Consider the following 19,142-nt stretch of genomic DNA (forward strand, 5'->3'; position numbering starts at 1 on the left):
TTGCCATTAAATATTATAAGAATACTAATTAATCAATTATTAATATAATAAATTGTACAAGATTATTCATAGCTACTGAATATGTGCTTGTACGAAAGATGAATTGAAATAATTTATTGTATACGTGACAAGTTTGTAAAATTTCAGATGAAATATAATTACAATTGCCATTAAAAATTATAAGAATATTAATTAATTAATTAATAATATAATAAATTGTACAAGATTATTCACAGCTACTGAATATGTGCTTGCACGAAAGATGAATTGAAATAATTTATTGTAAACGTGACAAGTTTGTAATATTTCAGATGAAATATAATTACAACTGCCATTAAAAATTATAAGAAGATCAATTAATTAATTAATAATATAACAAATTGTACAAGATTATTCATAGCTACTGAATATGTGCTTGCACGAAAGATGAATTGAAATAATTTATTGTATACGTGACAAGTTTGTAAAATTTCAGATGAAATATAATTACAATTGCCATTAAAAATTATAAAAATATTAATTAATTAATTAATAATATAATAAATTGTAGAAGATTATTCACAGCTACTGAATATGTGCTTGCACGAAAGATGAATTGAAATAATTTATTGTAAACGCGACAAGTTTGTAATATTTCAGATGAAATATAATTACAATTGCCATCAAATGTTATAAAAGTGTTTTACTCACCCAGCACAAATCCTCGTCCTCCTCCTCCTGAATCACCGAGATTACCCGCAACCACCCCCAACCACCCCCAACGACCACCGCCAACCACCTCGAGTTATACCTCGAATACTAATAAATATTTTCAGCATGAGAACAAATCAAAAATAATGTGTGAGGATTAATATAATTTTTTTATCGACACATTCTACCAAAAAGATTATGAGAAAATTATAAAGTTATAGAAATTTTATTAGCGTACTGACAGCTACCGAATTTGGGATTGCGCGAAAAACGAATTGAAATAATTTATTGTAAACATGAACCAGGAACCACGGAGCGCTTATCCTGGAAGTCGAGAAATTTTATTAGCGGACTGACAGCTACCGAATTTGGGATTGCGCGAAAAACGAATTGAAATAATTTATTGTAAACATGAACCAGGAACCACGGAGCGCTTATCATGGAAGTCGAGAAATTTTATTAGCGGACTGACAGCTACCGAATTAGGGATTGCGCGAAAAACGAATTGAAATAATTTATTGTAAACATGAACCAGGAACCACGGAGCGCTTATCCTGGAAGTCGAGAAATTTTATTAGCGGACTGACAGCTACCGAATTTGGGCTTACGCGAAAAACGAATTGAAATAATTTATTGTAAACATGAACCAGGAACCACGGAGCGCTTATCCTGGAAGTCGAGAAATTTTATTAGCGGACTGACAGCTACCGAATTTGGGATTGCGCGAAAAACGAATTGAAATAATTTATTGTAAACACGAACCAGGAACCACGGTGCGCTTATCCTGGAAGTCGAGTTTCACCGCGTAGCGGACCCGAAGCGCGGGATCCGGGAGGTTGAGAACCCGGTACTCGAAATACGTAGCGGACCCGAAACGCGGGATCCGGGAGGTTGAGAACCCGGTACTCGAAATTTGCGGAGCGCGACTCTCATACGTCCGCTCTACTGCGCGGTTGTTTCGAGACTGAGGAATTCGGCTAGCTGATTTCAGATCGGTAACGTCACTTTCTGAACATCCGACATCCAAACTTTGGTATTAAACACTAATACTATGTGTGATGATGTATGATGTACGATGTATGATGATATGATATGATGTATAATGCTTTTAGTTTTCACGTTTCATACAAGAAATACACACTTCATCTCTTCTGCCGATTCCAGACTCAAGCAGCCAGGCCCTTCGATGGTCGGCCGTTGACTGAAGATATATTCTTCAGTGAACGGGTCGGCTAATAACGCTGCCGTTCTGCGACAGTTGGATGATGAAAGATTTCGCTCGTATCTTTCAAATGTGTGTTAAAATACACTCGAAGTGTTAAGAAGCGTCGTTCTTTCTCTCCCTATCACCTTTCTAGGTCTTTAAATCACTACGCAGCGTCAAATTCTGTCTCATATACGAAGCATCAATTTCATCTCGTTCAAAATTAGCGCATCCGTGATGTATTACAGTTACTCTGAATTTTTTTTCATCCGAATACTTTTCGAAAAACGATTCTGCTCCTCCACCCAACGCAGATACTTCACTTGCGACCAGCTAAAATAGCGTTTCGATTCTATGTCTACGAAAATTCAAGATCGAGAGAGCAAATGAAAAGTTCTTAGAATAATTATGAATGTTAATGTTGTGGAATACATTGAGCGCGTTTCGAACGGAATCCCATTTCGAAATGAATAATTCTTTTATTTTTATATTATAGACTTACAATAGTAGGTAATCTAGTTATTGTTCTGGAAAATTATAAAATTTACAGTATGCATCACGTATTAATCGTAAATGGATCATATACGTATACTAATATCGTACATGCACCGCATATACATGTATACTTTTTGGTCTTTGCATCATTATTACATCTGATCTATTATTAATTATGATCTATGTGTACATTCTTCTCTCGGGTTCCTATACTTTGATTGAATCACTGTTTTGCTACGAATCTCGGAACAAATTTATTCTCATTATTAATTTCTTGTATCGCCGACAAGTCGGTAAGTACACACAGATTTAGTACTGGCTTGGGCTCACTATTGCGAAGACTGTGTTACTCGGAGGGTGAATGTAGCCAGCATCTCAAGGGGTGCAAGCGCACAACGATTTTCGGTTGTCACACCAAAGCACATCAGGACAACTGTCTTTATATTTATCAGTCTACGCCTAGACGAATGCATTGAGATACTTGCGAAAAAAATAACTTATTGGGTTTTGAACATCTTCACCGACGATGTCAACGTATAATTATTACCTGCAATAGAATTCACGAACAAAGAATATTCCAATTATTGCCAAGTTCTCGGACTAGTTTAAAAGTGAATCGAAAAAAATGGAATGTCCTCACCTTGTTGCAGTCTCCAGTTCTTCTCCTTTTTCTTCTTCTTCTCCTATTATTCGCGTATGCTTTCCCAAAGATAAATAGCAAGCATTAGGATAACCATGAGGATTTTTTTTCGGAGACTTTGTGACGAGGTGCAGGCGGATAATTGTGAGGGTAAAGGTGTATCGATCAAGTTTTACTTTCAAAATACGATTTATTAACTTGCTGCCCTAACTAAGGCGCCATTGCGCACACATTTTATATCACACGTCTATATTACTCCCGCTGCACGCAATATACAAAATCTAAATCGTTAATTTTTAATCTACGGTGATTCCTATGTAATATGGCTTCTCCGAAGACATACGTACCTATATAAAGGTATGTATATATACATATACACCTATATATAAATCATCACATATTAATATTCAATGCATATTAATATCAATAATTAATTATACATACATGTCTCTCCAGTTTGCCTATTGATACAGGTATTATATTACGCTATATAAAATCATGCACTTGGTGCAGGTCACCTTCGTTTCAGTTGGTCCAGTCGACATAGGTCTAAAAATCGGTCCATCTGGAAATAATTAGGGGGTGCGATTTAAAACATTTTTTTTACGCAATTAGAGTGGGGTGGTTGGTAGTGTGAGTCTTGACTTCCGGGAAAATTCCCCCCATTGTGTTTGCCGCCATCTTGATTTGAAGGGGTATTTTTGTTATTTACATAAATTGCTTACTTTTAACCTTAGGATAAAAATAATAACAATCAAAGTTGGAGGGAATATAAATCCTCACAAGTTTGTTGGTTATAATTTTTACGCTATGATCGATATTTCTAGAGTTAGACTACAAATACGGGTAAGAAATGTTTTTTTTTAACCATTTCGTTTATTATCAAGTTCATCGTAAAAATGGTAAGGAATAATCAGGTACAGAATTTTATTTTTTAGACATATATTTAATTCAAGGGGTGGACATTTTTTATTATAAGTTATTTCCTGTATTATTGAGTTCATCGTAAAAGTAGCTCATAGGGAAATCATCATAAGGTAGAAATGGTAAGATTCAAAGTTGAATGAAATAAAATTCCGTATCTGATTATTTGTTACCATTTTTGCCTGGAACTTGATAATATACGAGACAATTTAAAAAAAAAAAAAAATTTTCACTCCTATATGCAGCCTAACTCTACAAATATACATACTAGGGTAAAAATGATGAGTACCAAACTCATGGAGAATTACATTTTGCACAACTTTGGTTATTATCAATTTCACTCTAAAGTTGAAAATAAGCGAGTTATTCGACAAACAAAAATCCCCCTTTGAATCAAGATGGCGGTAAACGCAATGGGGAGATTTTTCCGAAAATCGAAATTTACACTACCGACCACCCCCTCCTAAGTCTAAAAAAAATTGTACCCCGTAATTATGTCCAGGTGAAATCCTATTACGACTTGACTAAGTTTGCTTTTCTCATCTATGCTATTTTTTACTTTGTTATACCGTCGTTAAATACAGCCGCAAGTATGATACACTCAAAGTCTTCTTCTTTTCTGTCAAATTCGAATATAAAAATTACATCAAAGAAATTGAAAATATTTTATTTATATGCATAAACGAAACACTGGAGTTAATTGTAATCCTTTGAAAATTTACTACGGCTACTTTTAATTCCAATTCAATATTGTCCAGATATTCTGAAATAGTTTCATTCTAGTTAGATTATTACGATTTGAGAATGTTTAGTTACTTTGAAACTTATTCAATATTATTCATTGCAATATAATAGATGGCAAAACATACATAAAAGAATGTTTCAATTCTTTTATAGTCACATTCAGTACCTTGTATTTTGCAGTTTGATATTCAGTCGACGGTTTTTGACTTTATGAACCTTATACAATAATTAGAAAAAAATGTATAGACTAAGAAAAGCAAACGACTGATGAGGCGTTGAATATAATTCATCGCTATATTTTACCTACATTAAATTTACTCAACCCTTATGCAATTTCTTTCATCTATTTCTCACGCAACTTATATATTCTATATAATATAATCTTTGCGTTTGACGTTATACAAACAGTTATAACAATCATTGAACCTATACCGGGAGGATTTCTTGAAAATTAACGATACGAATGACTCATCGCCGGCAAATAGGCAACCGGAGTTACATCGGTGATATTGACCGCGTGTGAGATGTAACTTCGGTTGCCTATCTGCCGGCGAGGCATCGTCTGCATCGCTGCATTCATTGTCAGCAGGGTGACGCAAGTTTCCTCTTCCACTTTCGTATTTGAAAACTTATAACATTTTATTACCACAACGACAAAAACACATGTCGAAAAGAAAATTGACTGGTAGGAGTGGTACCACTGATTAAAACAATAATAACAAATAATGGAAATATGTTTGCATTTTTTATGCCGAGAGCGCGCTGCGAAAGAATTGTGTTACCAACAAACGTGGGGGAAAACTCAAAAGTTCTACTAATCTTTAGTTATTTCCTCAAAGGGCTCGATTCAAGTGGTAATGTTTTGCAATAGATTGTGGAATAAGCGTTGTGTAATAAAGCATCGAGTGTCACCCTGCTGGCTGCAGCCTCAAGGAATCCTTTCGGTAAATGCATATCTATGTACGTATGTGTATAAATATATATAGATATTATATATATTTATATAATATAACCTGGCTGAAAAGATTCAAGCATATCCATCTTTCACATGGCAATTATGATACAAAGTTTGCAGAAAAACAAAAAAAAAAATATATATATAAAGAAAAAATGAACGAGAAAACTTATGATAACCGCATTAACAACGAGGTTTCATATCGTACACACGATCCTTTACATGTGGCCACAATTCTTAATTCTTAATCATCATACTCAATAGTATATAAAGTTTATTTACATCGTTTTTTTTTCCTCCCATTTTCACGCGTTCGCGGCACAATGTCGCTGACGATTCGTTGAATATATCACATTTTCAATTTTTCATTCTCATTCTAGACTTGATACAAATTTTTTCCCTTGACAATATATATCTAGCCGGTGGGTTCGAATTTGATTAAAATTCATTTATTTAAGGTTGTGTGTTTTGTTGATTATTTCTGTGAATTTTTATGTGAAGGGTTGAACTGAAGTAGTAATTCGATTATATCTAAACCCAGTGAAAATATCTTCGTTATCATCGTAAACATCTAACTGAAATATTAATGATGCGCCATTTTGATTTTTTCATGCATATCTAGGTTTTTCTTTTCGAAATGGGTTCGTCGAAGAATATTCAACGATTAGCAGCGTTGCGTGGACCTCTGTAGGTGACATTGCCAAATAATTGATCGATCGATCAGTATCAGATATTCTACCTTATCGACGTGAACGCGATCGGATTATCAAAGACTGTTTAAATCGTTACATATTACCACAGATCACAAGTATTTATATAATTATTATTATTACCATACTTATAGCTTATAAAGCTTACATTAAAAAGTATGTAATTAAATGATCCAGATTATGTGTACACGTCATAAATACCCCTAGATCGTGCCTCTAGGCAGTTAGATCACAAATTTAAACTATGCGAGTAGCTTTCGAACTTAAGATATATTATTTACACACAATCATCAATTTGTTCTTTCTATTTCTTTTATCTCATGAAAAAAAAAATCCGAATACTGATAAGGGAATAGCTGTGAATATTTCTTTAGTAAAATTCAAACTTAGTTTTATTAGAGATTGTATGATTCTTACCGATTTCATATTGGCCAATTTTCTTTTAAGTTTCCGAAGTTTCTAGGACGAACAATTTTATCATCTGAACGGTTCAGCTGAGACTTTTGGAATTGGGAATAATCGAAGACTCAAATTCGTTTCACGTCACGTACAGTCATTCGGTATCTTTCCATGAAATGATGGAATATGAAGTCCCGTTTCTTAACGTCTTCAAATAATTCCACATTTGTTATCTATACACGTGCTAAAATTAACAATGTAGCTATTTCATGCATTGCAATCCCGCCACGGTGTTAATCGACTGGTGTAACAAAGATAAATGGGTTTATGCTGTTTAACGAATATTTTTCTTGCAGAATTCGGAGTGTAAAACATTCCGAAAACTGTTGTAAAAATAACGTGCAATTAATCGGTATGTAAACATTTAAACTTTGTAAAACATCTGGAAACAAAAATTCAATCACTCACCACAACTGGAGAATAGGAAAATCAAAACTACGCAAATTTTTTTTCTGTTGCAGGAATTCATACTAGAAAGTTTTTAAATATTTATGATTTGGTTTTTGGAGAGAAGAATAAAAAAAAAAAAAAAACAAAATTATAACAACTAAAGAGATTTAAAAAAGACTGTAGTGCCATTAAAGAAAACAAAATATATCTCACAAAGTAAATACATCAGAAGGTCAATCTTATCTACAGAAAAAATTAATTTTGAAAATCATTCTCAAATAAAGGTCGATAAAAAGAACTTTATTATCTTCTGTAAATTGCGCAATGCTGTTATATTATTATCCGATAAAATTTCGAATGTTGAGAAAAAAAATTATACGCCTATATTTATAGAAGAATAATTGTTTCGAATTTTTCAAATCCACTTTGCAACGATTAAAATTTTCTTGCTTCATCGGTGAGAACTCAGTCGGTAATGCGAAAAATAGTAGAACGAACTTTCTGCAATGGCGGATGGCGCTAAATTTGTATGGAAAACAAAGCTGGGTTCGATTTAGGTTACCAGAATGGGTCTTTCGTGATTAAATTTGCTCTTTACACCCGAAAATATTCTGCGTCTAACAGAGCGTACAATTCAGACTGGGAAGTATTTAATATAAATCGACTTGAGGTCCGAGTACACCGTGAATATGAATTCGTGAAATTCTAACTATAGCAAATAATTGGTCTGTAAGGAAGGGTGAGAGGGGAAATTGGAACTGTTGAAATTAGGGTGGTAAAAATAATAAAAATCAATGTGATAATTGAACCAACAAAATAAATATAATATATTGACATTTGACACACGCCTCATACTGACCGATCCGCAGCTCTGAGCCGACGTGATTCATATAAATCCGAGTGCTCTACGATTAATGCATCTACAAAAAGTACACACGATTCCCAAATTACCCAGACTAACAAGTGAGTCTTGTGCAAATTGTCGAGCACCAAGAAATACGTCAACTCGGCTGTTTTAAAACCGAAGCGCAGTGGAATGATCCGAGATTTATACACTTTTCTTTAATTTTTTAAAAATCTTTTCTGTATTTCTAAACCGATATCTAGGTATTATTTGGTTGAAGGAGACCAGAATAAGCAATACAATATATTTGGTTAAACTATGTATTATATATATATATATATATATATATATATATATATATATAATAAACACGGCAAGCGCATAATAGAATGTAAGTCGTGCTTGTTTTTTCTTTTATTTTTCTTCAATACACCATCGTAATGATGATTCTGGCGAATTAACTGCGACGGACTGAATATACAAGCCTATTGATTATTAATGTATTTTGATTATCGGTTAATTTTTGTCTTCTAACAATAGGCGAATCGTGTTTTGATATACTAAATATATTCCGGATATTCCACTGCCCGACATATACATATAATTATATTATCTATATAATATATAGAGGTACAAGCATCAAATGCTATACATGAAAAAAAAAAGTAATAAACATTCTACAAAACAGAAAATAAAACAAATAAATTTTAGTTATGCGAATAATAATAATAATAATAATAATAATAACAATAATAATAATAATAATAATAATAGTTTTGACGAAATGTAATTGGCTAATAATGTCCAAACGAATAATGCATACATTGTAGAACTATATTCATAACGAATATTGCAGCAAAGACGAGAAAAAAAAAACACGTAACGTGTAAACAAATGGATAATACATAACGTACAAAGAATTGTAAATTTCACTAGATTCTTTAGAAAAAAAAATCTCTCTAGCTGCTTCGATGTTTGACCAAGACGTAAGATAATCAATTTCACACGTACCTATAAATTTATATTATATATGTATAATAATAATAATAGCTTATGAAATATGAAACAATTGGTAACAAGAATTCAACGCCATACTCAATATTTTCATCCTACAATAATGGTAATAATAATAACAATGACATATGTAATTAATAAAGTTATGTAATAATTGAAAATAATAATAATAACAGTAATAATAATAATAATAATAAAGTAATAATAATATGGATATGAATAGTACTGAAATAATATTACAGAGTTCAATGCATAAGATTAGAATATTAATAATAATAATGTGGGGTTTCATTTCAGTTATGTTTGCTGTTTAGTTTCGTTTTGTGCTTAAGCGACCGAAACAAGCGTATAATATTATAAATCAACGTCATTAGAATCGTCGCGATGTTCTATGCAAAACACACACAATTTATTTATAATACGATAAAGGAATGAATAAATTTTACTTTCAGGAACAAAAATTCGATTTTGTTTGCTACATTTATAAGAAATTCTTTGCTAGCTTGAGAGAGAAAGAAAAAAAAAAAAGAAAAAGTGAAACAGAAATGAAAAAGGGACAAAGAAGATGAAGATCATGGACTCGCATATACATACATATACATATAGGAGGTACGTTTAAAAAATACAAATTAACTTTTTATTTGCCGATTTTTTCGAGCTGGATAAAATGTTAATCACAAAATGTTGTTAGATCTCATATGGAAGAAAACTGGCAAAAGTATATAAATGTATAAGTATATACAGACGCATGTCCATACATATAAAATTATTAAGTACATTCTTCGTTGATGAATGATTATAGATGGATTTCGCGTCGACGTTAAACAGCGATTTGGATCAAAATTTTTTTTTTTCTTTTTTCTTTTTTTTCCTTGCAAATCCCTCTTTCGTAAATTTTATCAGTATAATTCCGAGTCAAGTGGTTAAATACGACTTCAAAGCTTCATCTCGCCGATTTTTACACTTTTACACATAAAATGTTTCAAAATTTTTCTCACTTCTCCGCAATGACAATGAACAAAACATGTTCGAAACGAGATGACAAGAGGAGAAAAATATGTAGATTGAGGTGCAACGGCTTGATTACAATTTTGCATTATAATCCTTTCGTAAGTATAGAAATATAGGATAAACATCAATACTAATAACAATAATAACATAAAAATAATAATGATATTGATAATAATAATAATAATAATAATAATAATAACAACAATAATAATAATAACTATAGTCGTACGTAGTAATAACGACAAATAATATTTATGATAATGATAATAATAAATTTCTGACTAGGCTCTATTTTGTGTGCTTTGATTGTGTATCAATCGTCATTATATCCATCGCTATTAGACACTCGTACTTGAATTATCGTGAGCTGATTAGTCGTATGTTAACAATTTACATGTAATGCAGTACATCATTTAATATTATAAGTACATCGGTTAAGACACGTCTTTGGTATCTTGCTCGAAGCTTCTCTCAGCCTTCGCCTAGCCGAATATTTATACATGAAATTTAATCCCGCTGCAACCGCGATTGCGATTATAAATGTCACGTTTATCGTAAGATTCACGTTCTCGATTTTTGTTTTTTTTTTTCCTCACTATCGATTTTCAGTTAGTCTATGGATAATCCGATGAGAGTTTAGAATTTCACGCGCAATTATTACAATCGTGAGGTGAATGGCAAAAAAAAAAAAAAAAAAAAAACAACGTCGATAAAAAAGAAAACAACATATTTTGTGTAGCACGAGAATAGAAAGAAAGGAAAGAAAATGCACACTTCAAACTATCGATAAAGCGTAGCGAATTAGATATCAAATCACTGGTAATCAATTCTGTACATTATAGTTTCGATAACGAGTAGAAAAAAAAAGGGAGAAATAAAATGTTGACAACGAAACAAATGAAAAGAATAACAAAAAAAAAAAAAAATAGTTTGCACCCAGCCACAAACAGATATTCATGGTGAAATAAGGACTTAACTCTTAAATGCCACACGAGGTCCACTGGACCCCAGACGATTTTTTATCGAAAACATTTATATGACCTCGCTCGAAGTGGAATCTGATTTTTTTAGAAGTTTAGATCGAAGTTACACCGCGCAATCTTCCAGAAAAATTATTCAAGTACATGTGGAAAAATTTTTATAACAAAGTATTGAAAACTCTCGGAAAAATTCACACATTTTCACCCTAGGGTCCAATGGACCCTTTGAAATATAGACCCTGTCGTAAAATTCTTAGGAATTGTGACAATTAAGGGTCAAGTTTGTCGTTAATGCGCGGCTGCAGCTGTTAGGATATTGCGTTTCTTCTCAAAATACACAAATATGCATACATGGAAATAGAATAACGGTGAAGGGGGAAAAAAAATGTGAAATCAAATATGCCTATTTATATATATATACATGTATATGAATTGTATATATTTAAAAGAGAATTACGGTATGTGTGCCAAGACGTATAAAAATCTATAAGGTACAAAAATCGAATCACTTGGTAATACGTAAGGGATCGGAAAAAAAAAAATTGATTAAAAAAAAAAAAAAAAAAAGAAAAATGCACAAAAGAAAGAAGTTGTCAAATGACGAAAAAAGTAGGCAGAAGAAACGATAGACAACTTTGGTAAACTAAGAAATAAAAACAAAATACAATAATAAAATTACCGTGCACAAAGCAAAAGCAAAATGTAAATTATTCATGTTTATAGAATATTAATGAAGCGAATCGCGGCAAAACGGCGAGCATGTAATAATATAATACGTCAGTTGAAACGGCAATAAGTTTTTTCTTCATTTTTCCATCAATCGAGTTATGCATGTATAATATAATAATTCCGATTCAATGCTTCAATTTTTGCGAAGTGAGGATGAAAAAATTAGCCCAAAATTGAACCGTTCAAATCAGCCGATAAGTTCATGGAAATTTTTCTTTTTTTCAACCAAATCAATCGAAATTATTCAATCAAAGTGTGTGAAGTTTGTACAAATAGAACAAGACTGTCTATAATCGTGTTAATACGTATTTTCTTGTTTACTTTTCAATTCTATTATTATTTTTTTTTTTTTTTTTTTGTTGCTGTTATTTTTTGTCGTTTTCCTTGAAAAACTGAGAGGCATGATATAAAAACCGACTGTCAAACGCATTATATAAACGCACACACCTGTATATACATAATATATATATACATATATGTATATATATATATATATATATGTAGATATACGATTACACAATTCTATAGTCGAATATAACAGATGCATGATTTATACCTATAATAGTGTATAAGAATTGTACGTGTATGTATGTATCTATGTAGGTATGTATATGGTACAATCTTATACAAAGTCTTTACAAAAAAGTGTCTCTTATACGTGGATTAATTTTATTACATAACATATGTATACGTGTATATATATATATATATTATATATATATTATATATTATATGTATGTGTGCGTGTATGTATATATATATATATATATATATATATATATATATATATATATATATATATATATATATATATATATATATATATATATATATATATATATACACACACACGCGCACACACTCACACACACACACACACACACACATATGTATATAAATCATTTTATTTTTTTTTTTTTACTCTCGAAATCATTAATGCGCGATGATTTCCATTTATTTATTTATTCTTTTCCTTTTTTTTTTTTTATTTCGTTTCCTTTGTATACAAATGTTAGAACGAGATATCCGAGTGCCGCTTTGCAATCACACGCATATACATGTTGTGTATTTTTGTGCATTGGTTATACGTATATATGTAATGTATACACAATAACAATTTTTTCATCATTAATTTGTCATCACTATTGTTAATTTTCGTCCACGCCTCTTCATACATAATCAATCATTAAACGGGAATAAATTAAACTGTATATGCATAAATATTATATACACAGACATCGTTTTGTCGTTTTCGTTACCGTACGATATAAAGACGTAGAGGTAAATCTTCCCTTTTTTCTTCCCCCTTCGACCCCGAAAAATATTCAATTCCGATATTAACTTGATAAAAATAAATTTCCAGTCGTAGTTTATAATAACGGTGTACACATAATTTCATGCATGTTTAACAGTAATTGTGTAATAATAATGCTCGTAACATTTTGTGTATGTGTGTGTGTGTGTGTTTAGTATTCGTTTCTCGTACATCGTTTCGAATATGTACGTATTTTCCTCGCGTATAATAATAACCACACATATTTACAACGAACATAATCAATATTATATTACACGTTATCTGTTTTGTAGTTTGTTTTCAGTGTAGTTGTGCGAAAAAATTTTTTGAATCCGCGTTTCGTGCAGAATAACATTCATAAACACACGTACTATTTATATATATAAAAAATTTGTTTATACACGTATATACGTATATGCACGTACAAATATGCAAGTTTTGTAGAAAAAGATTAGGATCATTTGTAATGATATCCTATGATATACCGAAAAAGAGGATACTCTATATTTTTTCTTTTCAATTTTTCTCACCTCGCTCACGTTTCCTCATAATTGCGCATTTATCTGCGGATTTAGTACCTCGTTTTATTTTACAGCGATAATATTACACGAACAATCATACCAAACAGAAATGTGTATTATTCATCTATCACTCGAATAATTAACTACATAATAATATAATGGCGAGGGTGACAGGTGCATGGTGAAGTGCAAGTTGTTACAATGTGGGTGAATTTGGGACTATGGAATATGGAAAAGGTGGGAACGAGTTATTAAAATGAATTTATATATCGAGCGAGGGACGATGAGAGCGAGTTTCGATATATATATATATATATGTATAGGTTTTTGAGGGTTTTGTGTATGTGTGTGTGTGTGCGTGTGTGATTGTGTGTATATATATATACATATATATATATATTATGTATAGGCACCGACACATATACGAGACTGACTGAGAAACTGATCGTGACTGACTGAGACGGACATGGCGCGGCGACTCCGGTCGAATATATGGTCACATGGTCACATGGTCACAGGCCACCTGCTGGCACACAAACAACACGCGGACATGTTAGTCACCACCACACTGAATAAACAACCTTACCTCCGCTCCGAGCCGGCCCGAAAATTCTCCGATCTTTCACGCAAATTAGTAAAACCGCCTCGCAGCCGCAAGAATTTCATTCATTTAATTTATCGGGATAAAGAAGCGCACGCCTTTCAGGCGTCAGCTGACACCTGGTGCAGCCGCCATGTTGGACTTCCGTGCTGAAATACGGGACCTCTCATGAAACTTTGAAACTGAATAACGATTCGAATAATCGCTCAAATCTATCGGAACTCGGTGCACATGTTCCCTCGTTTATACAGAATACTGTTCGACTTTATTCGACGTGAATTGACGGTCGGGAGTTGATGAAATTCTCGCCAAAATAACAGCTCGCGATCGTCGGATGGTCGACGATTTTTAGCCAATGTACCGAAGTGTAAAACGAAGAAATTACTCGATGATTCAATTTTTTGTCGATGGAGATATAAAGAGATTTGTTATATTGTAATTTTCAATGCTATTTCGCGAGTTGTGAAAGATCAGTGACGATGAGAACGGCTCGCGCGTTGGATTTAAATTTGAGAGGTACTCTTGCAAGGCATCGCACCATCTTCAAACCTCTCGCTTTGAGAGAAAATATCGAAAAGGTATCGGGATCCGGTAAAATAGGGTCGAATGAAAAGCTGTTCGTTTTGAGTTAATTATTTCGCCGTCATCACAGAATCGCAGAAAAATTTTCCGCAGTTATCTTTGCTTTGATTTCGTGACAATAAGTTGAATGACGTCGAAAAAAGTGGCAAGAAAACCCTTTAAATGTTAAATACGATTGCATAATTCTGAGTTGAAAGTCTTTTGCCAAAAGATAGCGTACTCTGGCATGTTGGATCCCAATATGGTATGATTTTCAGACTTTTCTCATTCGATACTCTTCGACAACAAAAATAGACGAATTGCAAGTTTTTGGTCCTTTGATGGGCGATGTCCGTGGTCCAACACCACCCCTCCGTTTGACGGTGTTAGTTCTAACTAATAAAGCTTCACAGCGTAATTAATTAACCCGTTAGGTGAAAGAAAATAACATAATAATACAATAATAGTAAGAATAATGATGATAATAAAAACAGTAGTAGTAGAAATAATAATAAGAATAACGATAATAATCACGTGACACGTGTATATAACAAACAGTCTTTTGAGTTTGTACTCTGATATTATGCCGCATGGCAGTGCACTAGCTCCTAAAACGAGCCGAAATATAAAACACTGAAAGCACGTATTAAGTTAGAACACAGATATCAAAGCCTTGCGAGTTTTCCCTTCAATTCAAGATGTTACCTGCGTATGTATAACATCTTCCATATAATGGCATAAATATTGTATGGTTTTCAACTGCGAGAATACTCGCAAGGCGTATTATAGGTACAGTTATGCAGGGAGGAATGGTGTTTTTTTCATCTCTCTCCTTTTCTTCACTTTCAATATATGTATATATATATTATACATAATAATATATATATATATATATATATATATATATATATATATATATACTATAAGAATACATTAAATAAATACATACATATATAAATATGTATATTTATATAATATTAAATAATCTGCAGTGTAAATATGAAATAAATAAATAATTTTACATACTTGAATTATAACGAGTATTCGAGCCAATAACGTACTTTTTAAGCTCATTCCGTCAAGAACTAGTGCATAATTATTATCAATCATAATGTGATAATGTAGATGTATATATATGTAGTATGTACGCACATTTCCTTTGATTTTTATATAATTTGGTAACGAGCGTGTAATGATAAAGTGTGACGCATGAATATTCGTATTACGTGTATGATTCTCAGGAACTCAAGCTTTGTTGGCACGAAGGGTGAGAAAATTGTCAACGATAAAACGGAAACAAAATAAAAAGTAAATAACAACAAATCGTTGGTAAAAATTATTTCAGGACTAGTACGCGTTATTTATCGAGAGAAAGAGGAAAAAAATTAATGAGCAAATAAAAGAATACAAAGATAAAGCTGTGAAAATAATAGTAACGATAATAATACTTTGTACAAAGGTGACACAACTGAGTGCATATCACTTTATAGGTACATGAAGTTCTCCACACATTTTAAGAGCGTGATAAATTAAGCTCTTAAGAAAACGTTAATGACGACACGTAACTACGACGTAATACAGTTAAACGTTACATAAAAAAAAAAAAAAAAAAACTGTATGTGTCTTTGTATGGGAAGAAAAAAAAATATATATATATATACGTAATTTACAAAAAGACAAAAAGAAGTCAACAAATCAACATTGAAGAACGAAAAATCATACGTATAATGTTACATGTATATAATGTGAATTCGTGTGCATGCTAAATGTATATACAATATACGTATATATTCAGCATAAAATGAAAACTGTTCTGTTTTTATGCGTAATGCATGTAACGAGTATTATATTAAATTTTTTTGTAAATATTTATAAAATAACAATATCTTCACGCGTGTAAAAAGTTTTAAATAATCGTAAACGCGCATGTAAATTTATTCGCAATTTATTCAAATACTAATTAGACAAAAATAGCGTCTGTTGCGTTTTAAAAATCAGGAAACCAAAAATGACAAAAAAAAAAAAAAATCGAATTTAGAAATTGAAGAGATTTTCTTTATGATAATTGAACATTTATATATAAATACATATATATCCTAACGAACTCGATTCTAATAAAGTTCTATTAATTGTCTCTGATATATCACAGCAACGATAATACGGTTTGTAATTTCCCTAGTTCGTTTTTCGTACAAACGATGACTAATATCATTTAGGAGATAAAAGGGATTAGCTATACAACTGTAAATATTTCTACGGGTTTGGAAAAATAATTTACCATGTATAATAAATAATGTCTTTGGAAACGTACTAGACTATTCTAAACCCAGAGTTTATACCGGCCAATAGTATAAGATATGAGAAGTAAAATAACGAGATGGAAGTCCAGAAGATGTTTCCCCACTTATACAATACAACTCGCGTGTTTATTTTCAGCTTTGCAATGTTTCAATTTTTTTTATTGATATACCGCTTTTGTAAACTGGTAAAATTCTCAACATCTTTGATAAATTCAAAGATGATTTTAAACGAAAGGAGTAGAAAATGAAAAATTTGGTCATTTTTCACGTTCAACATGAATTGAAATATTATGAATTGAACATGCGTGTTGAAAACCGTAAAAGAAAAATGCAGACTCTGGCGGAAATTTTTCTCTCCGATTCGCAAAAGTTTGGGAATAACGTGAAGCCAAATGATCTTAGAATATTTTCGAATTTTTTGAAACTTCCATTGCAACTAATTTCAACGTTTCGTGGTTATCTGATTGTGATCTTTTTTTTTTCATTTTTGCAAAAGCGAAATGGCCTGAGAAGTCTGACGAAAAATTTCCCGCCAGATGAATTGATGAAAATATTTCTTTCCGTTCGCTTCAACCTTTTCAAAGTTAACCTAAAATCATTCTGTAAGCGTTTGCTTGTTACTATATTGATCGTTCAGTCAGAATTTTCTTTTAGAAAGTTGTCGTTAATGGCTCGGGACTTGTTCCGATATTTTTCTCGTGTTTTGATGGGTGATTTGTGTTGTAGCGGAAGGTACCTACGATAATCGACGACGGTTAGTAAGGCCTCGACGCTTCCTTCGACCGTTTCAGCTGTACTTTAAGTCGCTTGGTGCCGATCTGGAAGCCGTTCATCGCCTGAATGGCCGCCTGGGCACTCGCCGCGTTGTCGTAGGACACGAAGCCTGAAATTAACAGTAATCGTTATCATTCACATCGGGCGATTCAAACCTTCCCGCTTTGTAGCAACCCTGGCAAACATGGCGCCTGCTGGAGCGATCAGCTGATCGCTTCCGGCTGAGTCCGCGTGAATCAGGCATCAGAAAGTGCCGTGAAATGTGCCAAGTTTTAGTTTCGTTGCGGAGAATCGATCGGGAGCAAAAGATTACGTGAGAAACGAGTTTTAAGTCTAAATATGGAACTTACCGAAACATTTGCTCAGGTTTGTCTGCTTGTCAATGAAAACTTTCGCCGAAACAACGTTGCCGAACGGTAGAAAAGTAGATGCGAGATCGGTATCGCTAAATTCTTGGGGAAGGTGGTAAATGAATAGGTTTCCTCCCTCAGGGCCTTCGATCTGTTTCCCGGCGGGACCGGAAGTGGAATTCTGAGCTGCCGCTGCCGCGGCGGCCGCAGCTGCAGCGGCGCCGGTGAATGCCGGAAACCCTGGAAAATGAAAAACGGTTGAAGGGTCGGAAAATGCTGAAGAATAGCTATTTTCGTATCAAGGGCGTAACGTTTTACACCCTAGTGCGATCCGCTGCCCGTAAGTCGGTGTGATTGCATGAGGGTGTGCAGTGTCATGTCCGTGATGCAAGCAATGTTTTTCGTCCCGGGTAGGCATAAAACGGAATTTCAAGATCAGGGTGCGGGCGTAAAATCTCGTTTTTGGCCTACTATGACGAAAAATTTCTTTCATTCCAGATTCGCTCTTTAATCTTGCGAAGCGTGCTAATTAGCTATTACACCATAATCATAACTATCAACCAGCCGAATGAGGTATCAAACAAATAATATTATCACATGCTGAAAATTACTAACGATAAAATTTTTATATGCATTATTATTATTTTTATTATTATTATTAAAATCACTATGATTATTCATACACACATAATAAAGTAAGAGTCAGAAAAATTACACAAATGCTTGGCTTTTTAACTTAGTGATTTGTTTATTGTTTTTTTTTTTTTTTTTTTTAGAAAAAGTCGTATATCATAAGTATAGTCAATGTATCGGGTGTTTCACAAACGCGTTTATCCAACATCTGTTTAAACTTGTTAGATATTTTTTCTACGAATCGATCACTGTCACACTTTTGGCCCAAGTGCCTGGCTAGGTTTTCAGTAAATGTATCTTTGCGCGTCACAAGATCGGC

General features: G+C 32.7%; 1 protein-coding gene across 13 annotated transcripts in view; it reads right to left on the reverse strand.

The window, feature by feature from the left end:
- Positions 1-3,205: 3,205 nt before the first annotated feature.
- LOC124175082 (CUGBP Elav-like family member 2) overlaps positions 3,206-19,142 on the reverse strand; it is a 378,071-nt gene continuing 362,134 nt past the window's right edge. For 11 of the 13 annotated variants that reach the window (XM_046554952.1, XM_046554961.1, XM_046554953.1 and 8 more), the window contains 3 exons: positions 18,191-18,430; positions 17,807-17,949; positions 12,663-14,130 (listed from right to left, as the gene is read on the reverse strand). In XM_046554952.1, coding sequence (XP_046410908.1) covers positions 17,822-17,949; positions 18,191-18,430 — 368 coding nt within the window. In that variant the 3' untranslated portion in view covers positions 12,663-14,130; positions 17,807-17,821. Of the gene's footprint in view, positions 3,595-12,662; positions 14,131-17,806; positions 17,950-18,190; positions 18,431-19,142 lie in introns of those variants that run through there. The other 2 variants (XM_046554951.1, XM_046554950.1) reach the window with 2 other exon arrangements.

The sequence above is a fragment of the Neodiprion fabricii genome, chromosome 2, assembly GCF_021155785.1.
Source record: "Neodiprion fabricii isolate iyNeoFabr1 chromosome 2, iyNeoFabr1.1, whole genome shotgun sequence".
Classification (NCBI taxonomy): Eukaryota; Metazoa; Arthropoda; class Insecta; order Hymenoptera; family Diprionidae; genus Neodiprion; species Neodiprion fabricii.